Source organism: Phocoena sinus, chromosome 14 (assembly GCF_008692025.1).
Source record: "Phocoena sinus isolate mPhoSin1 chromosome 14, mPhoSin1.pri, whole genome shotgun sequence".
NCBI classification, from domain to species: Eukaryota; Metazoa; Chordata; class Mammalia; order Artiodactyla; family Phocoenidae; genus Phocoena; species Phocoena sinus.
In genome coordinates this window covers 57212123-57235732 of record NC_045776.1, presented here as the reverse complement: position 1 = coordinate 57235732, position 23610 = coordinate 57212123, and the positions used below count along the sequence as shown (strand labels likewise).

General features: G+C 41.4%; 1 protein-coding gene across 1 annotated transcript in view; it reads left to right on the top strand.

Moving 5' to 3' along the window:
• L3MBTL4 (L3MBTL histone methyl-lysine binding protein 4) overlaps nt 1–23610 on the top strand; it is a 362994-nt gene that overhangs the window by 132644 nt on the left and 206740 nt on the right. The window contains exons 11-12 of the mRNA XM_032654462.1: nt 13627–13712; nt 15737–15847. Of these exons, the coding sequence (XP_032510353.1) occupies nt 13627–13712; nt 15737–15847 (197 nt within the window). The remainder of the gene's footprint in view (nt 1–13626; nt 13713–15736; nt 15848–23610) is intronic.

Here is a 23610-nt window from a genome sequence, read left to right as displayed (position 1 = left end):
CATAATCTTCAGATATTCTCTCCCCTACGACAAGGCTGGAGCTAGAACTGCTTGAAATACACATATATGTTATGTATTGTATTTTATATATATTATCTGTCATATAGATTTTATATCTGTATATGTATATTCAGAGTTTATAGGAAAAGATAAGAAAAACATTGTTTGGATGATTTGTTTCTTAGTAATTTGCTTCCTTTTTTTTACTTAAGTTATTTTACTTAAAGTGAATTTGTGTTTTACACATCATTTATGCCTATAGATTTTTACATTAAATTTTATTTTATGGTTGTAATTACATATCAGAAAAAATGTATTTGCTATATTCGTCATAGCTTGTGTGTGTGTGCGTGTAATTGTACTTCTGAGAGCGATTAAGGCTCTTGAAAGCGGAACAGCATGTGCTGATCTGTACAGTTACCCCTGGTGTGCACTCACATTCTCATAGATTCCCGTTAAAAGAACTTCTTCAGAGAAAGAGAAAAAAAGATTACTTTTTGAAACATGTGACCTATAAATTGTAAAGGTGTTATTTTGCTGATGCAAGTTTAATCCAAGGTGTTACATATTCTACTCAGTATCTTGCTACAAGGACTAAAAAGTATGGCAGGGCCCTCTATTCCTTCAGAAGATGCAATCTGCCGGGATTTTAGTCAAAGTCACAAAATGACAAAAAAGTGTTAGGTAGGTGCATAGAAAACCCTGATAATACAGATGTTACATTTGAGGAGGAAAAGTCCCTGTCCAGACGGCTTGCCGGGCTTCATAGTGAGGTTCTGATCTTCATCTGGTGAAGGGCAGGCCATGTCCAGTTAACAGTCACCTCCTAACAAATAGGGGTAAATCTCATCCTTTTGTTGAAGTAAAATCTCCTAGTAGCATAGTTTTAGGTAGTACATCATATAGCCAACTCTGTACAATTAAAAATTAGATTGGTCTGTTAAAGAACATTAATAGATTGTTAGCTAAAAGTTACCTTTTTTTCTTTTCTAGTTCTTTTGAATGGTATTGCTATTTTAAAAGTAACTCTGATTGTTTTGTATGTATACAAAGTTTCCAGTACACTTTATTGCTCAGAGTGACTTGTTTACCAGTTAAAACAGTGTTTTTTTTCAACAGTCTTGTATGTGTGAAAGTCTGTTCTGTAGTCAGCGACAGGAGCCTCCACCCCGACAAGCTTCCCGCTCAATCTGGGCAGGTGGACGGGGAGCCCTGCGGACCCTGTTGACTGACAGCGGGACCATGTCCCCCTGAGGGGTGGTGTCCTGCACTGAGATCCCCTCCAAATCTGCTGTCAACTGAACTCAGATTCAGTTCAGCAAACATCATCTCCACAGTGACTTTTGTGTTTACAGGAGGTGGAGAACCAAGTAAGAATAAAACACAATTCTTGCCCTGAAGGAAGGGATCTATTTATATTTTTGTAAAAACTTTATTGAGATCTAATTCACATACTATACAGTTCATCCATTTAAAGTGTAAGAGTCAGTGTTTTTTTTTTAACATATTTACAGAGTTGTGTAACCATCACCACGATCAATTTTAGAAAGTTTCCGTCACCCCAGAAAGAAACCCTGAGCCACTTAGCTGTTATCCCCACCCTCCATTCCCTGCAGCATTTGGACCCCATTAATCTACTCTTTGTCTTGCCTCTTCTGAATATTTCATGTAAATAGAATCATATGATATGTGGCCTTTTGTGTCTGGCTTCTTTCACTCTTGCATAATGATTTTAGAGTTCATCCATGTTGCACATGTATGAGTACGTTGTTTCTTTTTAGTTTCAAATAATATTCATTGTGTAGATAAACCACAATTTGCTTATTCATTCATCAGTTGATGGGCATTTGGGTTGTTTTCACTTTTTGACTATTTCAGATACTGCTGCTGTGAATATTTGTGTATGAGTTTTTGCCTGAACATGTTTTCAGTTCTCTTGGGTATATATACTTAGGAGTGAAATTGCTGGGTCATATAGTAATTCTACGTTTGCCTTACTGAGTAGTTAGTGAGTAATTACTTACTGACTCTTTACCACAGGAGCTGCTCTGTTTTAATACCCATCAGTAGTGTGTGAGGGTTACAGTTCCTCCGCGTTCCTCCACACTTGCTGTCTGTGTTTTGTTTATATCATCATAGTGACTGTGAAGTGGAATCTCGTCTTGGGTCTCATTTTTCTTGAATGCCCAATATGATGTTGTTAGCGAACCCAGGTCTGGCTGCTCGCCTCTCAAAAGCCAATTCTCAAGAGACAGGTGTTGGTAGGAAAGGAAATCTTGCTTTATTTTGGAGGCCAGCAACCGGGGGAGAGGGTGGACTCCTGTCCGAGAACCAACTCCTGATGGCTGTTCAGGGGCGGGGCTTTTAAAGGGGGGTTTCAGGGCTGTATAGGCAGAGGGAGGGAGCAGGACAGCACAGTCAGCTCTGACAGGCATCTTGAAATCAGTCATGTGGTGGTCTGATCAGCATCATCTTGGTTGTTTTAAGTACAGTTAATCTTTAGTTCCAAGGTTTGTTCCCATTTCTTTGAGGCCAGTTCTCGGAACTGTGTGAAGTGGAGCAGCTTATGTCACAGCTTCAGTTTGGTCATCATGTCGTCATCCTCCTCCACCTGGTGGGGCTTCAGTATCTGCAAAACGGCTCACAGGAGATGGCTCAGAATATTATCTATAGCCCTTAAGGAGGAACTGAAGGTCCTTGACTGTGCTTAATGACTAAGCTATTATTATTTGGTCTCCTTTTTTTTTTTTTTTTTGCGGTATGCGGGCCTCTCACCACTGTGGCCTCTCCCGTTGCGGAGCATGGGCTCCGGACGCGCAGGCTCAGCGGCCATGGCTCATGGGCCCAGCCGCTCCGCAGCATGTGGGATCCTCCCGGACCGGGGCACGGACCCGTGTCCCCTGCATCGGCAGGCTGACTCTCAACCACTGCGCCACCAGGGAAGCCTTATTTGGTCTCCTTTAACTGTTTTCCTCTGCTTCTGCATCTTCTCACTTCTCTGATTAAACTTATTCTTTGCCTAGAGTTTTGCCACAGACAAAAGGCAGGCTGAGGACATTGGGGGGCAAGGACCTGCCCAAGGCCCTGCTCCATTTCAGTGTCACACATTTATCTGTTTTCATGGCAACTTTGTAAGCTTTTGTCAGTGATTTCGGTTTCATAGTTGAAGAATTGAGGTATAGAGAGGTCAGGTCACGGGCCCTAGACCTCTCACGTGGCGGGCTGGGGGTTTGGGAGCACGCCCTGTTAGCTGGTCTCTAGAACTCCCTTGCCCTTTCTCCTTCACCACCCTGCGTGAGGTCTGATGCACATGGGCTTCTGATGGTAATGGAAGGAAAGCTTTCAGGAACACAGGAGAGGGAGAGGTCAATCCTCACCTCATACATGGGTGTCTTCACATTGGAAGCAGTGTTTGCATTAGTCTTTGAAGGATGTGAGAAATGGGGTGGAAGAGAATATTCTGTAGAAGGAACAGTATGCACGAAAGTAAGATGGCAGGAAGTTCCTGGCAAATTTAGGAATTATCGGTGTCACGAGCAGCGTGCTGAGCTTCAGGGTAGGGGTTGGGGGAGGGGGAGGAGGAGGTGAGAAGTGACGTAGAACATTAGGCTCACACTGATTAGTGATTTGTAAATGTTTTTACTTTATTTAAAATATGAAATAATTTTTAAGATTCAGAAGAGTCACAACAACAACAACAAAAAAATCCTCCTCCTTTGCCAGAACAGTTGGGATTAAGTTGCCAAGATGCACGCTTTGCCCGTCACCCAATAATGTCCTTTATGAAAAAAAAAACAAATAAGCAAACAGAAAAACAGAGTTAATCCAGGCTCACAGGTTGTGCTTACTTTTCATGTCTCTTTAGTGTCCCTCAATCTGCAGTGGTTCTTCAGTCTTGGCCTTGACTCTCAAGAACTTGACACTTTGGTGGAGTACAGGCCGGTTGTTCTGTAACATGCTTCTCACCTTGGGCTTGTCTGATGTCGTGGATGTGGGTTCTACACCTGGGGAGGAGTGTCCCGGAAGCATTGCTCAGTTCTCACGGCATCCGCTCAGGTGGTACACGATTTCACGGCCCCTTTGCTGTCGACGTCGACCTCGGTCACTTGATTACAGTGGTGTGTGGCAAGCTTCTCCACTGGAAAATTACTCTTTTTCCTTTTGTAGTTAAGATGTTTTTGCTGGAGAGTGACTTGAGATTATGGAAGTACTCTGTTCCTCATCAAACTGTCACCCACTAGTTTTTAGCATCTGTTGATGTTCATGAGATGAATTAGTTACTAGTGTGATATTTGCCAAATGGTGCTTTTCTAATTTCATTATTCCTTCTATATTTATTAGTTGACTTGTGCTCCCCATGATTTATTTATTCAGTTTTTATAATCTGTTACTATCATTATGTAGGACCTTAGTCAGGGGACGGTGGGATGGAAAGGCTGGTGAGCAGCCTTTCTTGACCTCAAGGAGCTGACGGTCTACTGGGGCCTGTTTGGTGAGTTTATAAATATTGTTATAGATGATAGCAGTGAAATTAGTCAGAGGTAACACCTGGCCAGAAAGGGAAAGACGTGCTTCACTGAGAAGATTATATGAAGGTGTACTGCCCTATAACAAATGACCATGAAGTTTGTGGCTTAAAGCAGTACAGGTTTCCTATCTTACCGTTCTGGAAGGCAGGAGTCCAAAATGGATTTCACTTCAGTTTTGGGATATTTATCAGGAATTAGTAGGATGGGTAGATCAAGGCCATTTTATGAAAGATCTTTAAAAGCTGGAATGAGGAGTTGATAGTCAAATCTCTGATGTAACTATGGTTAAACATTTATTTGGCAATAGTAGGCCAGATTAGAAAGGAGGCTGGGACGGCCACTAGGGAGATTCACTGTACGTGAAAATAAGGAACGTGGGCCTTAACCAGGGCTGTGGGTCTGGGGCTGGGGAGGGATGAGGCTCTTTAGAATTGCTGCTTACTTGATTTGGCAGGTGACTGACTAAGCAGACCTACATGAGCTCTTTATTCAGAGTTTCTTGTGGTCTGCAGGGCTCTGGGAATTGATGGGCCACGGAAATAAATTGGGTTCCTGACCTAGCAAGGCTCTCTTTTCTTGTAAATATTGTGTTCTACAGTAAATGCATTTTAATGCAATAGCAAAAAGCCTTCCAAAGCAGAAAAAGAATTAACTTGCATAGTTTGCTAACTGCGGAACAGCTTTCTGTGGCCATTTGATACAAGGTGCCATACTGTTTTATGTTATTGTTTCTGCACCTCAGGTGGGCGGCATGTGGGATCTTCCCGGACCAGGGCTCAAACCCGTGTCTTCTGCACTGGCAGGAGGATTCTTAACCACTGTGCCACCAGGGAAGTCCCTGGAAATAATTTTTAAGCATTAGGTAAATACTTCTAGATTACTCTCCACATAGTTTTATAGTTTTTTTCTTCCAACAATATTAGAAAATTCAGACATTAAAAACAAAGGAAAAAAAAAAGGAACAAGACCAGATCTCTCAAAATATAGGCACAAATTTTCTGTGAAGATCTTAAAATTTGTTTTTTTGCTGTTGAGTTGTATGAGTTCTTTATATATTTTGGATATTAACCCCTTATCAGATAAATGATTTGCAAACATTTTCTCTCATTCAGTAGGTTGTCTTCTCATTTTGTTGATAGTTTTCTTTGCTGTGCATAGCATTTTAGTTTGATATAGTCCCACTCATTTATTTTTACTTTCGTTGCCTTTGCTTTTTGTATCAAATCCAGAAAATCATCACCAGGACCAATGTCAAGGAGCTTACTGCCTATGTTTTCTTCTAGGAGTTTTAAGGTTTCAGGTCTTAGCATTCATGTCTTTAATCAGCTTTCCAGGGTTCTATAATGTAAACTAACTTGCTCCCTACTGGCATTTCTCTGTAACAGATTTATGTTTTTCATTCTTAGCTACTGAATGTTAAATCAGTTTTCATTCACTTATTTCCTTTTCACACTTCCAGAAATTTTTGTTGACAGTTCTCATCTGCTTTTGGCTTTTTACCTGTTGTCATTGTGACTTTATGTCCTTGTATTAGTTTTATTAAATTTTTTTGTATAACCTACATTTTATTTATACTTTCTTTCTATGTTCATTTCTCCTTCCACCCGAGTTACTCTCCCCAAGTGAGTATTGGGTTGGCCAAAAAGTCTGTTCGGGTTTTTCTGGAAGACGTTACAAAAACCCTAGCGAATTTTTTGGCCAACCCCATAGCAGTTGGTGGTAATCCCTCCATGTTAATTACCATGAGCTAACTAGCATATCAAACCACTTCATAAATTTTAGTGCCTTAACACATTAAGAATTGATTTCTTGCTCCTGTCATAGTACAGTAATGGTTGATAGGGGTTAGTTCTGTTCCATTTAATTACTCTGGGATTGGGGCTCCCCCAGGTCCTTGGGAATCTTTCCGTCTGACCTGAGATTGGAAAGAGGACTGATGGTTACACATGAGAGGGGTTTGGCGCCAAACTCAGAAGTAGCTTGTTACAATCATTTCTACCCACATGCATTGGCCAGAACTGTTACATAACTGCATTCAAATGCATGGGAGTAAAGGAAATGTAGTTCAGCTATTTTCCCAAGAGGGAAATGAACAATTAGCCATTCTATGCTATGCATATTTTGCTAATTCCCATATCATTGCATATACACACACATATGCACACTCAGACACTCGTATGTTCATGAACCCATGTCTTTTTTTAGATTATTGCTTGTGGTATAAAAATGGGCTTATATTATGTACATCTTTTTCCATCTTTTTTTATGTTGCTCAACTATGTCTCATGGCAAATCTCTTCCAACTCATTTGTTATATAGTTCTAATTCTTTATAAAGCCTACATAATATTCCACGATGTGTTGTATCAAAATTAATTCAGTATTTTCTCTGTTGATAAGTGTTCATTTAAAAATGCCTTTATTAGGGCTTCCCTGGTGGCGCAGTGGTTGAGAGTCCGCCTGCCAATGCAGGGGAAACGGGTTCGTGCCCCGGTCTGGGAAGATCCCACATGCCATGGAGCGACTAGGCCCGTGAGCCATGGCCGCTGAGCCTGTGCGTCCAGAGCCTGTGCTCCGCAACGGGAGAGGCCACAACAGTGAGAGGCCCGCGTACTGCAAAAAAAAAAAAAAAAGATAAAAATGCCTTTATTGATACTTTGGTGGCATTTAGAAGTGAGCAGAGCTAAATGTTCTACATTTTTAAGTTGGAAATCTAGCACTCAAACTTGTTGTGAACAAATGCTAAACGCAAGTTTATTTTCAGAAATAAAGCTATAATGATTGATAACTTGGGAGATGATGGAATGTACTTTGTAGGAATAACAGCAGTTTGTTTCTTTAGATTCCCCAGAATCAGTTGGCTGGACATACTTATTAGCAAATATTCTAGATGTTTGAGGAGCACATAGAAATATTTAGCAAGCTATGTTCTGATACCAAATAACTACTTAACTTTACTTCATAATTTATAAAGCTAAAATTACATTAGCAAAATTTAACAGTATAAATAAATCTTTTATTTAATTGCAACATTAACTGTTAACTTGTTTTGGGTAAACAAAGAATTACTATATTTTAAATGGCATTGTACTCTTTCCTGTAGATAGATTCTACTGGCATAAGGAAGGTGAGAGTTCAGAGAAAAACTAATTAAGTGCCTGGGAAGAGTGAGGTACCGCTAGAAACTAGTAACAAAGAATAGTAAAGACATAACGTACAAGGGTCATTATGTTAGTCGTAGAATATTACTCAGTGAAATATTATGTAGTTAGTGACATTGAGAGAAAAATAGGAGCGAAATAAACAATGTGTTTTTCTATCATGTTAGCTACTGAGAGACAGACAGAGGGAGTGAGACAGAGAAAGAGGTGATTAACCCCATCTCGAATGCCTGGGCTGCATTAGGTGCTGTGGGAGCCATGGGCTTTTTGAAGACAAGTCTGCTGGGAGCTTGGCCAGGGTGGCACAGATGGGTTGCTTCCCGTGATCTCTCTTTCCTCAGTCTATGCTGAAAACAGTCCCTCTCAGCCATAATTTGAGCAAAATGAGCTCTCTGACACATGCTTGAGGTGCTGCTTGTCCACACTGTAGACCCAAGAGTTCTCCGGGTGCTTTAGCATGTGAGTGACGACCAAGTAGCAGTTCTGATGTCCTGTTTTAAATATTAGGGAGTCTAATTTGTATTCTTTGGCCAGAAAGGATATTTTAACTTTAATTGTAACGAGCTGAATGAGAGTCTAGGACTTCTGGCATCTAAGGTACGGTCAATGTGAGGTGAGTTTCGATGTGTCTTTTGAAAACCAAATTGGGGGAACCTGAAGTAGGCTTAACCGTGATTGTCTTCACGTCTGGTGGTCAGTGGGGTACAGTGTCTGACCCAGGATGCTTGGTGGTCATGCAGTGTTAGGATGGTTTTCATAACTGGCCCCTCTGTGTGCAGAACCAGAGGGAAGGTCCCAGTCAGTGGTGGCTTTTCTCAGTCTCTACCATTGGGAGGCCCGGAGTCTGGACAAGTCCCTGCTCTGCCTTGTGAGCGCTGTCTGAATCAGTCTCTCAGAATGATGGCGAAACCCACTCAGGCTTCCCTGGTTCTGGTGGTCCGGCCCTCATTGCCTGCTCATGCTGGTGCTTTCTCCTGCCCAGTGCCCAGCAGCCTGCAAAGCATCACTGGGCCTCAGAGCAGCTCTCTGCAGGTCTTGATCTCTGTAAATTGCAGGTCAGGAGACCTGGGCTCGAGCTTTGGCTTCATTATTAGTTGTCTTGCCTTTGACATGTCACTTAAAATACCAGGTCTCACTTTCCTCATCAGTAAAATGAAGAGTTAGATGAAGAGGACTCTTAAGTCCTTCCAGCATGTATTTATGGTCAATGTTCTGTCCATTCTTCTTGGTAAGACTCTTAGCAGATCCCTGTTTATTGCTGGTTGTTAAACAGCACTATTGTCCATTACTTAAAAATTGCTTGTCCTGGGACACCAATGGTTTTTGGTTCCGGAATTGGCCCCTGGTATAACTATTGTTGTCTTGTTTCCGTGGGACAGGTTACCCAGACCAGAAGGTCAGGAACGTATTTATTCATGATCCCGGTTCTTTAGAAGGAAGGATCCGGTGGCAGAATTATGTTTTGATTTAGGCTGTTGTTGTAGGAAGAGCCTGTAACCAGTCTCTCACCCTTCAGCTGGCCTTTCTTACGTGGAAAGTTGAGGAGTGCCATTTGCCCGTACAGATGCCACAAATCAGATGCCTCGCCTGGGCTCTGTCCAGGCTGCAGTGCTGCTTGGGAGCTGAGCCAGGGATGATTCAGGAGCATCATCCTGTCCTAACAGTGCCTCAGAATCCCAGCAGCGCCAGCGGGAAAGCAGCGTCGTACCAGCTCCAGTTACCGCAGTATTCAATGCAGACTTCTCAGGAAATGCATTTCATTCATCTAACAGATATTTACCAAATAGTTATTGCGTGATAATGACAGCACTGTTCTAGGCTCAGAGAAAATAGCAGTGACGTGAATAAATTTCTGTCAGAAGTCAGTAACATGCTAATGGGCAAGAGAAATGTGCAAAATATGAATAGTTAGGGGGTCAGTGCTGTGGAGAAGAATAGGGCGGGTGATGCAGTGGGGAGGGGCACGGCCTGTCTCAGGAGGTCGTGACACTGGAATAGCAGCTTAGAGGAGGGGTGTATCTGGGGAGTGGGGAGGCGGTGGGGGGCGTCTCCTTCGGGGGAGAGAGCTCGAGGGGGAGGAGGCCGTGGCGTCCGGTGGCAGCAGAGGGGAGGCCGGCTGTGCAGGGCCTGGCGTCGGGTGAGGACCTGCTTCTTTCCTGAGTGATGCAGGCAGCCCTTGGAATGACACGATTTAGTTTTCACTTATGCTTCCCTTGGTTTGGCCTTGAGTTTCCCTGAGTGTGTATCCTCTTTAAGGGCTTTTCTTGACTTTAGATCTCTTGAACTCAAAGCTCTGGAATTGACCTCTGTCCCCCTAGCTTCCTGACACCAGGAAGGAGGCGGGCGTCGCCCTTTCCAGGAGGAGCTCCACGGCTTCTCCGGAGGTGGTCCTTAGCCTTCAGAAAGGGCCCCTGAGCCCTAATCTCCTCCGCACGCCATCCCCCTAGGCTGTCATCTGCCCGAGGACCCTTTTCCCCCTCTCTCCCTCTTCTCCCCACGGGGAGGTCCTAAGCACCCGGCTACACCCTGTGTGTGATCCCTGGTCCCCTCCCTCAGGTCTGCCACACCTGTGCCCGGTTTTCTCCCAGTGTTGCCCTTCCCTGACATTTCAGACTCTAAACAGTGCGAGATGCGGTGGGCTGTGAATAAACGCACTGACACCTGTAGCCCTGTCTTCCGTCCTCCACCCGCATCCCCTCCCCGTGATCCTGCACCTTGGCCTCCAGGGGGAGCTCGCCCCACCGTCCTGAGGCCTGGAGGATGGACGCCCTAGCGTACTGGGGGAGCAGTGATGAAGGATGTGGGCAACTGAATGAGACATCACTCTTCAAATCCCATTTCCTCTGCATTCTAACTGTACAACACTGAGTGAACTGCTCAAGCTCCCTGAGCCTCACCTGTAAAATGAGGAGAAAAAGGTGTATGTGAGGAATAAATGAATCAGTGTGGGTGGAGCGGGCATTACGGCGTTACCAGTAAATGGAAGCCAGTTAGACAAGGTTTTCTTTTCTTTTTAATAAATCTATTTACTTACTTATGGCTGTGTTGGGTCTTCGTTGCTGCATGCGGGCTTTCTCTAGTTGCAGCGAGCGGGGGCTGCTCTTCATTGCGGTGCGCCGGCTGGCTCAGGGCTGGGCCAGGAGGAGGACAGTGGGAATGGGTGGTGTTTGCAAGACTCCTGGGGCTGGAAGACGCTCTTTTCTTCCTTGGGTTCACTGAACAGGGAAGATAGACCTAATGCACGTGTTTCCTCTTTTTTGCACATGCATAGCTCATTTCTAGAGAGTCGCACAGAGGCAGTGAGTACTTAAGAATCACTTAAAATAGCCATAGTCTCTTATTTTCACGTATTGATCACGTAAATCAGGGTGGGATTGTCCCTCTCGTAACAGCAGCTGGGTTTCTCGGGGCAGGACTAGTTGCTTCCTCTCCTGTGCACCATGCATTCCTCCCTCAACCCACCACACGCTGGTTTCCTTTGTCACCGTTGCCCTGAATCTGCCGGTCAGGTCCCTGGGCCAGGAACCTGGAGCAGGCAGAGAGGAGCCAATGCTGAAGGGGCAGATTCAGAACCCACGCAGGAATATGGAGGCCCAGGATACAAGGAATGAGTTTGGACAGTTTTTAAACATATGAGCTATAAAGGTAAATGCAACTGCAGAAATAATTATTGAAACATAAGTTATGTAACATAACTCACGTAGAGAAGGACAATAATCAAAAGAAATCCTAAAAGAGTTTTTTTTTTTTAAAAGTCCAGCTTAAATGTGTTTACAGAAGTTAGATAAAGCAAACCTGTTATGAAAGTAAATGTAAATGTTTTTTAAAATCCACTTAGGAGGTGTTTAACAGATACACCTGAAACAAAATAATATAAAAATGATAAAGATGGGCAAAATCTTATCAGACAAACATAAACAGAAAATAACCAAATGGCATACAATTTAATTTTTAGTAGAAAGGAGAATTTGAGGCAAAATGCAATAAATGTGTCCAAAAGGTAAAATTTCCCTATATTAAATAAAAAGTGCAGTTACTATTGAATATTACATATGCTTTTATATGTTAAACATTATAAGGTCAACATGTGATGCAAAATATCCCAAGATCCAGCAGTTTTACTCCTGGATGCATTCCAACAGAAATGTATACTTCTGGTCCCTGCAAAAAACACGCTAGAATATTTGTAACAGCACTTTCTGTGATAGCCCCCAAATTAAAACTCCTCAGATGACCATCACCAGTAGAAAGGATGAATAAATTGTGAGATACCCCTGAATGGAGTACTATGCAGCAGTGAAAATGAACAACCCTCACACAGCAGTCTATAGAACCTTGAAGCCAGACTACTGAGCAATAGCCCAGGACCACAGATGAGCACAGGCTGTGTGAGTCCATTCATACAAGGAGAAAAGGGAATGAGCAGAGCTCATCTCAGAGGGCAGAAGCCAGAACAGGTGGCTCCCTTTGAGGAAAGTGGGGCCGTGACCAGACGGGGGCAGGATGGGGACGGGGTGTCCCATGTTCTGGTTACGTGGGAGAGTTTATGACAATTTCTCAATCTGTCCACTTGATTTGTATATTTTTTAAAAATATATTTTATTTTGGCAAAACATTTAAACGTGAACAAAAAAATTATCAGAAGTACTGGAAAACTGTACAGAAAATTTATTTTAGAGATTCCTGCATATTGCTTCAGGCTTTTTGCTTAAATAAGAAATAAACAGATTTTTGAGTAATACAGCTATTTAGATTGAATTAATGCATATTGATATTACACCTTAAAACATATCTGTGTGTATGTATTGATATATACTTTAAATACTTTTTAACTGTTGATCCTGTGTTATACCAAGAAGAAATCTTAAAGTCTCCCAAATAGGAATTGTACGGACCATGTGATATTCTGAAACTACCATGTGGTAAACTGGAAATTATTATTAATATTTTAAACAACTTCAAAAATTAACCACTTGGGCTGTCTCTTAAATATTTGGCCAATGATTAAATCAAGATGACAATTACACATTATAATTGTTTTTTTAGAAAGTAAAGGTGAGAAAGATAAATATTTCCTAAAAGTTTGTCCAGATGTCTAAAGCTGTATTGAGGGACAGCCGTGGTAAATTCATAGCCTTAAATGCTTATATTATTTTTGAACAAATAAAAATAATTATGTTTATAATTCAGTTTGGCAAGACAACTATAAAACAAACCTAAGGGAACTATGAGGAAAGAGGTGATAAGACTAAAAACAGCAAACGAATTAGTTAGGAAAGACAAAAGAAAACAATAGATCTGATGGGTGAGTCTAAGTACTCATTTCTTGAAAGGAAAAAGAAAACAACACAGTAATATAGACAGACCTCTGGCAAATGTAATTAGGAATAAAATAACACAAGCATAAAGAGAAACAAGAAACCCAATTAGACAGAAATTTTTAAACATAGTGTGCTTTATATCATGTTATACCAATATATATTTTAAAATTGCAATGATAAATAACAAACCTGGGATATTGTAATTACAAACATTTAATTATGAGAATAAAACCCTAATCGATGCAGAATTATTGGAGGAACTGGAAAGATCATCAGTTCATGGTGTGAGGTCAGACAGTGATTGTGAGTTTTTTCAAGCATCTCAAGAGGCCTCCTGGGGGTGGCCTGGCTCTGCCCAGTGCTCAGACCCCCATTCGACCTCGGTTCACCTGCTTACCCTCATGGAGTGAATGCATGGACCAGTGAGTGCGTGCACACGAGCATAGTGGGGGCGAAACAGCCCTCTCAGAGGTTATCACAGACTTAACGTTCTTAATAGGGGCTATTGAATAGTGAGCATTCAATTAACAGTGGGTATTATTATTAGCAGATGTCTCATAGTATATGGCAATCAGAATATCAGTGAGTAATCATTTGATATTTATTTATTTTTCAGGTTATCCTGAGCCAGAAAAATTTTCCTGGACAGAATATCTGGAAGCTACTCGAACTAATGCAGTACCTGCCAAAGTTTTTAAAATGGTAAGTTTGGATCTGTAGCACTCCCAGCTTTTTTCAACAGTGTCCGTGTGGAATGGTGCCTTCATTTGGCAATTCAAAATCATTCTAGTTTTCTCCTTTTAAATTCAAGTGTTGTTTCCATGACCAATTTGCTTTGCTTTTCAGTTAAAAATACAAAGGAGGTGACTCATTTACTGTTGTTCCTATACACCAGTGTAGGTGACGATTTCCCTCCTTGAAGTCCGGTTGGAAGCCCCCTCAGCCTCTGATGACTGAGCCCTTCCTTTCTGGGTTTGTTGGTCCTCTGAGTGGGAACCCTGAGCTTTCGGTCTCAGGGACTGTTTGACGGTCGATGATGCCGGGATAAAATAGATGGAGTGTATGTAGCCCCTGTGTGTTACCCTTTCACCTATTTTGAAGGAACATTGCTTTTAGCAATTTGTCAGAATACCAACTTGTAAAGTTCAAATTTGTACGTACCCATTTATTCCAGGATTAAACCAAGTATAAAGAAAGTGTACTGATAGCATAGTTAGAGATACTTACGTTCTAAACCAGTGGTTTTCAAGCTCTGTTCCCTTTCAGCTATGTGTCCCTGACTCATCTTTAATCAGAATGTTATATAGTGAGCTTCTCCATGTGATTTCTTTTACTGAAAGTTTTCTAAAGATCAAAAGGGGTTTAAAACAGAATGCTATTTTGTTTTTTACAACAATTGATTAAAATAGGTCGAATTTGGAGGAAGAGGTATAATCAAATTAAGAGGGCTAGAAGTTCTGGCGTGCTAGAAAGCGTTTCAAGAATTGCAAAAATTCAATAAGCAAAAATACCAGCTGCTTGTAGTCTCACTTTCTCTCTTGCTTTATGTCAAAACTTCACTTTACTTTTCCAAGAAGAAAATTACAAGAAAATCATATTATGAAAAGATTCAGTTAAAAAGGCAACCTCCAGCCTCTGTCACGGGGTTATTAAGGGTTCACCTCAAGCTGTATGTCTTTGGCATCTGCAATCTGAAACAGTTACCTTTGTTATCAGCATGGTGACCTCGGGGAGAAAAGAAATATGTTCAAGGATCAGAGACCTAATTATAGTCAGTATGCTCCATTTAGTAGACATAATAATGCATTTTAGAAACAAATATGCTTCCACAAAAGCTGGAGAGGAACAAACCAGGTATAGTAGAAAGATTTAACTGTTTTGTAAGTCAGCCATTATCAAAAGTTTTATTTTCCCACTGCCACTTTCTAGACTTGAGAAATTCAGTACCCTGTGTAATAGCTTTCAAAGTGAAACTTTTTGCCATCCTTAAACACTGGCAGAGTTGTCTTTTGACTGATTTTTGGTAAATTTCCTCAGTTTCAATGATTTGGTAAAAGCCCCAGTGCATTTTTTTCCCCACTCCATTTTCTTTAGTGTTTCCTGAGTGTCCATCGTTGTAGACTCCTGGTTCCCAGCATTTTAAGACTTAGAAGAAACCCTAAATTAATACAGTTTAACATGCTTATGTTAAAGATGAAGCACCAAAAGCACAGATTATGACTTTAAATTATATTGTGGTATGATTTTAAAACATTTAGCTGTTATAATGATGGCAGCTTTTATCTATTTTAAAATTTAAAGGATCATGTTTATCCTTTCTAATTATTTGTTAATTTTGCCTTCTGTGTCTTACACTCCAAAACTGGGCAGTGATAATAGTCAATGATTTCTTAATTTAAAAGGTTAATTTTAGAAAAAAAATAACATCTAAACCAACAGATAAATTATAATAAGATCCTTTTTTGAACTTGTGACCATTCATGAATTCATGATTTAATCTTTGTCTTTTAGCTATCTTGAAAATTACCAAAATATTCTTTTTCCTCCTGCAGGTTTTTATGAAAGTGGAGAAAATCATATGCATGAAGGTCTATGTGCTCTTAAAACTAAATTCCAGTTGTATTAAATATCTGATGTAAAGTTAGAACAGTCATATTTTAGAAAACGTTAGTAGCACGTCTGAATTATTGGATTTCGCATAACTTGTTGCTCTTGTAATGTTACAGCGGTTGCCCCATGGTTTTCTCCCGAATATGAAACTTGAAGTCGTGGATAAACGAAACCCCAGGTTAATTCGTGTTGCTACGATTATAGATGTTGATGACCAAAGAATAAAGGTACACGTTTGGATTAGTACGATATTGTATTGGCGTTTTCCCTACGTTTCCTGTGAGACTGGCTTCAGAGGCTCTGATTTCTTATCTCAGCAGGAGAATCAAACTGGCCTGACTTCACTGCTGGTCACGAGACTCTGGTAGAAGGTCCTCTAGCCAGTGTGTGTGGAAGGGGACTCTGTAGATTAGACACGACTGATTTTCAGAGGGTTCTTACACGTCCCTGTTTGGATTTGCTGCGTAGACGTTATACATTTTGTTCCTATTTTTTTAGAAAAGCTTCTTTTTGTCGGTATTATCAGATTTTTCTTGAAACTGTTGTCATTAAACACCTTAACAAGAACGATTACCTCCTTGTTCTCTCCTATTCAAACAAAAGGTTAGATTTTGAAGTGAAAATTTGATTCACAGATTTCTATATCATCCTTGCTGTGACATCTGTTTTTTTAAAAATATACACATCTTCAAAATTAAATTATCATTAAGTGAAAGCCTTTCATTTTTTTCTACAGAAAGCTGAAAGCATCTGTGGAATTCAATAAATCTTCTACAGCATATGACAGTTCAAAACTTATTTTCCACCCAAGCACAGTTTATTTTCATATTAATAAAAAGATCGAAGCCAACGAATATTTATAGAAATTATTAAGAAAGATGTATTTAAGTTCGATATACAGTTTGATATAATTTAAAAGAAGTCTTATTTGCTATATGCCTAATTTGAAAACAACTTCTAATTCATCTCATAGAGAATGATCAGTACGTACATTTTAGTAGAACATAGAGATGTGTATTTGGCTTGGCCATGGATTATCAGAGGCAGATATTGGCGATGTCCTTTATTTTTCTGACAAATGAAAACTGTGCTAAACGCTATTCAGGAATAATATGTTATAGGTATTTTCTCCCACATACATTGTTACTAAGGTTTTATTTTAAATTTAATCATATTGCATAAATTCTTATTTGTAGCTTTTTCTTGTTTACTCTTTTTAAAATTTATTTATCTATTTATGGCTGTGTTGGGTCTTCGCTGCTGCGTGCGGGCTTTCTCTAGTTGCGGTGAGCAAAGGCTACTCTTCGTTGTGGTGTGCGGGCTTCTCACTGCGGTGGCTTCTCTTGTTGGGCAGCACAGGCTCTAGGCGCGTGGGCTTCAGTAGTTGTGGCATGCAGGCTTAGTTGCTCCATGGCATGTGGGATCTTCCTGGACCAGAGCTCGAACCCGTGTCCCCTGCATTGGCAGGCGGATTCTTAACCACTTCACTACCAAGGAAGTCCCTTATTGTTGTTTACTCTTATAGCACTTACTGTGGGATTGATTTTTAGATATCATAATTACTTTATAAATTCAGTAATATTTCATTATTGAAAATGAACATCAGGTTCTTTTCTTTAAATTCTTATTTAACTTTCATTGTAAAGTTATTGCATTTATAGGAAAAGCTTAATCTTAATAGTACATAAAATGTTATTTAGAATTTTAATTGACAGATTATTTTCTTGTGGTTCCTAAGATACATACAATAGTATCCAATTTAACGTATTTGTCAGCTTACAGTGTGATCATATTGGATTAGTATTACCGTAAAAGACCATTTGAAAACCTTTAGCTCCTAAAGTAAGTTTAGTATATTCCTTATTTACCGTCTCAGCATTGGACTTTAAAAATCTCTTAAGATTTAGCTCATCCTTCCAAAGAAGTATTTCATGTCTCTTCTCCTTATTCTTTTTCTTTCATGGAAATTGCTTTGACCATTACTAGAAGAAAAAGAGTTGAAAAGTATTGGGTACTTTTCACAGGCTTAGAACCCTAAGTGTTACCTCTGTGGTTGTGGGCATAATGGAAACCCCTTTAGGATTTTAGGGCTAAATTAAGATGTGAAATGGTGCTTTAGAAAATGTGCAATGCGTTGCTTCCACACACCCTTCAGTCTGCCAGAATGTATTAGTCTTGGAATGACATAGGTGTCTCTGGGCTGTGGAAAACTTGCGGTCTCCCAAAGAGCCTCTGACCTCCTGCAACACCTACCACCATGGCCCCCACCCCTTCCCTCCCCAGGCAGGCCCTCAGCTGGGTAAATGCTTGTCCTGCCCCGTGAGGTGGAGGTGAGGGGATTGTCTGGGGGGCTGGCGCAGATGTCTGAATGGAAACAACTTATAGAGAAGGTTCAGAAGCATGGCTTAAAGTTCCATTCATGGGTGTTCCCAGGGAATACAAGGTGTTGAAAATGAGTGTCAGGTTTTTCTCTGAATTCTTGTCTAAGTAGATTGAAGGTAGTGGTGGGGTTGTCTTTGTCAGTTGAGAAAGCAGTTGACCCTTTCCTGGTCTCCTCTTGGCCGGGGACATCCCTTTGTTCCTTTATTAATGTGTTGGTTATATGGTTCCACAATTTCCTCTTTTAATGTCGGTATCCTTCAAGGACTGTTTTTATTGCTGTCGTGTGATAGATGCTTAATGTATGTGTGAACGAGGGAAGGAGTGAAGGATGAGTGGCATGGAATGTACCTTGGCATCCTCCCATTTGAATGAGACAGTTGTGATAGTCACAAAGCACTCTTCCCTCATGCTCAGCTGCTCTCCTGACTCCTCTTCCCTTGGACATCTAACTCAGCCTACTGCACAGGAAAGCGCCATAGGTTACACTGGTCAGGTTTGATTCCAGCTCTGACCGTGTTGGTAACTTGGTAGTTACTCAACTTATTTACACTTTCCTCATCTGGAGAGCGACGTGGTTCACAGTGCCCACCTCCCAGGCTGGCTTTGAGCATCTGAATGAAGACTGTATACAAAACTCCTGGAACTGTGCCCTGCTCTTTGTAGGGCATCAGCTGGCCGCCGCTGCTGTTATTAGTCAGTGCAGGTGCCCTGGGCTGCGCTCCCGGGGGCCCTGGTTTTCTGTGCTAATGAAGTAATTGTCATCAGTAGAGGGAGAGGAAACAAGCCCAGGCTACTTGGTGAGCGAAGCAGGGAGTCCCCGGGGATGCTAACGGAGCATGTGCGATTGTGCCACTGGCCTGGGTTTGAGTGTTGGGGGCCAGCCTGGTGAACAGCAAGAGCGATCTTAGTACTGATGGTGATGACGGTGTCAGACACTCTTCTAAGGGCTTTATATACAGTAGTGTATCCTCACAGCCACTGGGTGACATAAGGTACTCTTGTACCCATTTTATAGATGAGGAAACTGAAACTCAGAGAGGTTAAGTAAATGGTCCAAGGTAGCACGCTAGTATATGGGGGAACCAGGCTTTAAACCCTGGGTTTCAAACAGGGTTTTTCAACCCTAGAGCTTATATTCTTCCTGCTCCTACTCTTAGGTTCTACTTTTTGTCATAACTATCCCACTTGCTAGAGGGAGAGCAGATGTCTAGGACAGGGAGTGGAGTTCATCTGTAACACCACTCTGCTGTGTCTTTTGTGCACAGCTCACGTTGCCTGTCCTGCCTGGAGGTTTGTGTGGTCCTGGCGTTCCATGGCAGAGCACAGCAGACCCAGCAAAGACACACTTTGTTCTTTTCTGCCACTCCCTAAATATATAATTGCCCACATGTGCTTGATTAGTTCTGCTTTATAACAGCGTTTTGAAACAAAATTCACATACCGTAAAAGGTATTGGTTTTGAGTTTGTTCCCAGAAGTGTACAACTGTCACCACTATCTAAGTTTATAACATTTTCATCCCCCCCAAAAGAAAGCTCGTGTCCATTAGCAATAACTATTCGTTCTACACCTCCACCTTAGCCCCTGATAATCCGGCTTTCTGTCTCTATGGCTTTGCCTATTCTGAACATCTCATATAAATGGAATGATGTAATATGTGACTCTTTGTGTCTGGCTTCTTTCACTTACTGTAATGTTTTGAAGGTTTCATCCAAGTTGTAGCATGTAGCAGTACTTGATCCCTTTTCATTTCTGAATAGTATTCCACTGTATGCATGTACCACATGTTGTTCATTCATCATGGGTAGACATTTGGGTTGTTTCCACTTTTTGGCTATTTTAAAAATTAATTAATTAATTAATTTATGGCTGCGTTGAGTCTTCGTTGCTGTGTGCGCGCTTTCTCTACTTGTGGTGAGCAAGGGCTACTCTTTGTTGCGGTGCACAGGCTTCTCATTGCAGTGGCTTCTCTTGTTGCGGAGCACGGGCTCTAGGCGTGTGGGCTTCAGTAGTTGTGGCTTGCGGGCTCTAGAGTGCAGGCTCAGTACTTGTGGCGCACGGGCTTAGTTGCTCCGCGGCATGTGGAGCAAGGGACCAGGGCCCAAACATGTGTCCCCTGCAATGGTGGGTGGATTCTTAACCACTGCTTTTTGGCTATTTTAAATAATGGTGCTGTGAACATTTGTGTGTGTTTTTGTGTGGACATAATGTCTTCACTTCTCTTAGGTGTATATCTAGGAGTAGAATTGCTGCGTCCTATGATAATTCTTTGTTTAACGTTGTGCTCCGAAGTGGCTGCACCGTTTTACATTCTCACCAGCGGTATACAAAGGTTCCAGTGTCTCTACATCCTTACCAACATTTGTTATTGTCTATTTTATTTATTATGCTTATCTCACTGGGCCCGAAGTGTTTAGCTCCAAAGAATCTGAATTATTACCTGTGACCACTAAAGAGAAGGTGGATGCAGCGGTTGTTGCTTCGTGGTTGCAGTAGTAGAAGCAGGAGCAGTAGTGGGTGTGGTGACGTCAGTCTCAGGAGTCACAGACACAGTAATAGGAAAGTAAGAAGACCCAGGTGCCGAATGTGGGCTTTGTTCCAGGGAGCTTGTTGAGTATGTCACATATCGCATCTTTATCGTCACAACAACTCTCTTGTTTATTTTTTATTGAGATATGATTGACGTATAGCAGTATATTGTTGATAGTTTCAGGTGTACCATATGATTGGAGATTTGTATATGTTGGGAAAGCATCACCACAATAAGTCTAGTTACACAACAGCCCTTCCAGGTAGGTGTTATTTCTTCTTTGCAGTTGGCACGAACTGAATTTGACCAAGGTTGCACAACTAGTTTACACTTAGATATTTCTAACTCATTTTAGCCCTTACTCTGCAGCTTTGATGAGCCATTGGCATTAGGGGTTATAATTGTCAGTGTTAGGGATGATGGCAGCCGTATTCAAGATACTCTGTACTCCGCCGGTGCTAGCCAGGCCAGATATTCTGATTTTCATAATGAAAATATCAATTTGGTTGTGTGTGGTTCATTGGTAGGTGAGCTGTGAAGTTTTTCTTACAATGGCAGGGTTTTAAGATGCTATTTCCCTCTTATTTTGATTACTGTGTTTATTAACTACCATGGTTACTGTCTAAAAAATATTTATGATGTGCTCAATGTGTGTCTTGTTCAGTTTATAGCCAGCTATTATGTTTAATAACTATTCTTTTGTTTGGCTGCACAGTGTACTCTGTTATATCTGAAAACCCGTTACTGTCACCGTATCAGGAATTGCGCATTAAATTACAATAGACGGATGGATGCTTTTAGGAAGTTTAGCCTTTATTTGGAAAAAAAAGTATCCTTCTACAAATAAACATAAAGGGAGGACTTAAAACAGAGTAATATTTGATAAATATTTGCCCTATAGGAACCTCAGCTAAGCTGTGAAATGAATTATAAATGAATTCCAAATAGATGTTTTAGGAAGTTCTACTGAATCATTAATAAATTGAGTCTCTTCAGCAAGTCTTTTCACATTTAATGCATTAACGGGATGTATTTGTGGCATTTCCAAATGAAATAAGAGCATCATGACCAAGAGAAATTGTCACAGTAAGTGGTCTATGTGTGTGACTCGAAACTAGTTTGAATTTTATGTCAGATTAATAAGTTCAAAGCTTTTGTTTGAAAAAATCTTGAAGGTGGACTCATGCAAAGCAAAAGTCCAAATACAAGCCCATGAATGTTCATTTTAATTAAGGGTTGCCAGCACTTTGAGGAAGTTGCTTGACCCCTACAAGTCCTGGAGTAATTATCTGTCAAAGAGGGAGCAGAGTATGGAGTGCGTCCTCTCACTCACCAGCATCTCCATCTCGGGCGCAGGTTTGAAAATGATTTTGAAATACGAGACTAGAACAAGATACTAACATTAAAAATGACAGTCCTTTGAGCTAAACTTCTAATTAATGGCCATTACGTGCCACAGTGATCGATGACTATCTTCATTTGGGAAGGAGACTGGGACAACTTTCAAAAATATTATGACCAATTAATGAAGAGATAATTTTCAGAGTAGTTGAAACTATAAATTAGTGTCAACCACGATTTCCAGAAAAGTTGAAGCAGGTAGAAGGCTCTACCGGGTAAAGTTGCATTAGTGTGATCACGGTCACAACAAACAGCAATAATAACATCTGTGACGGCTCACCCGGGTGTGGTGCCACGTGCTACCCTGTGCGTGCTTCACATCCTTTTCCTCTCCCCATCCACATGCCACCCTACAAGGGAGTCTCAGGGAGGGGCAAGTGCAGGCGCTTCAGCAACTTGCCCGAGGTCGCGTGGCTCCTAAGCGGTAGAGCAGGCGGGGACCAGGTGGCCCGGGTCTTCAGCCAGAGCTCTTAACCTGCAGGGCAGCACCTCCGTCAGTTAAAGGGCCAGAGAGTAACCCAGGCTTGGGGGCCAAGTGTCTCTGCCGTGGCCGCTGGCTCTGTGGTTTAGCACAAAAGTGGCCGTGAACTATATGGAAGCAGGTGAGCGTGGCTGGGTCCCTAGAAAACTTTATTTATGGACCCTGGAATTTGAATTCCAAATAATTCCACATGTCATGAAGTGTTCTTCTTTTGATTTTTCTCAAGCCATTTAAAAATGTAAAAACCATTTTTAGCTACTGGCATGCACAGAGATGGGTGCTAGGGCCCTATTTAGCCTCTGGGCTGTAATTGGCCAGTGTCTGTCTTAATAGATACACTATACGCTATACTGATTAGATGATGAGATGAACTTATTGAGTCGTTACCTTTAGTATAAGCAGTTTTATATCCATGCCTTTTTTTTTTCTTTTCTGGATATTTGATTTGTGAACCAAACCAGATCTATATTTAAATTTCAGTCTAGTTTTAGGTAAGTTTTATATAGTCAGCCAAGGAGGTAAATGAGATGATGCCACGGAATCAACACTTTCTAGACTTAAATGCATGCCTCCTAGTATCAGTGGATTACCAGCCATTCATCTGATTTTCAGAGTGGGTGTAGTCAAGCCCCTCCCTGCCATAATGTACATTCTTTCCCAGAGTCAGCTTATCTGCTGCTGGTGTTGTATTCTCCAAGAACTGTGAGTAGAGACTCACACTGAACATTTTTATGAAAGTCATTGTATCCAGAACAGAAACCTTTCCAAGAGCGTAAAGAACTGCGGTGGCGGGCAGCCGGCCACCCTGCTGGAGCTGCTGCCGGCGCTCCCTGTCCCTGGGTAACCTCACCCTGCCCGTCGCACCAGCCTGCCCTGCAGGACCTGCTGATATCCTGACCTGTGACTGTTTCGCTGGAGACACTAGCTTAGTCATGAGCTTCAAAGAATAGAAATAGCACGTTTCGCAGTTTCTCTGCAGAACGCTATCTTGTGTGGAAACTCTTAAATAAAAGGTGATGTGTGGTAGCACTGATTGTTTTGAACCCTTATTTTAGGGTTATGCATTTCTTTGCGTGTCTGAGGAATGCTGTCGATGGCGCAGCTGCAAATTGACACCCCTGTCTACATAGATACGGGATTATGTTTGTGTTTCAAGGGTTAATGGACTTTTGACTAAGTTAGTAAAAGGCCCTCCAT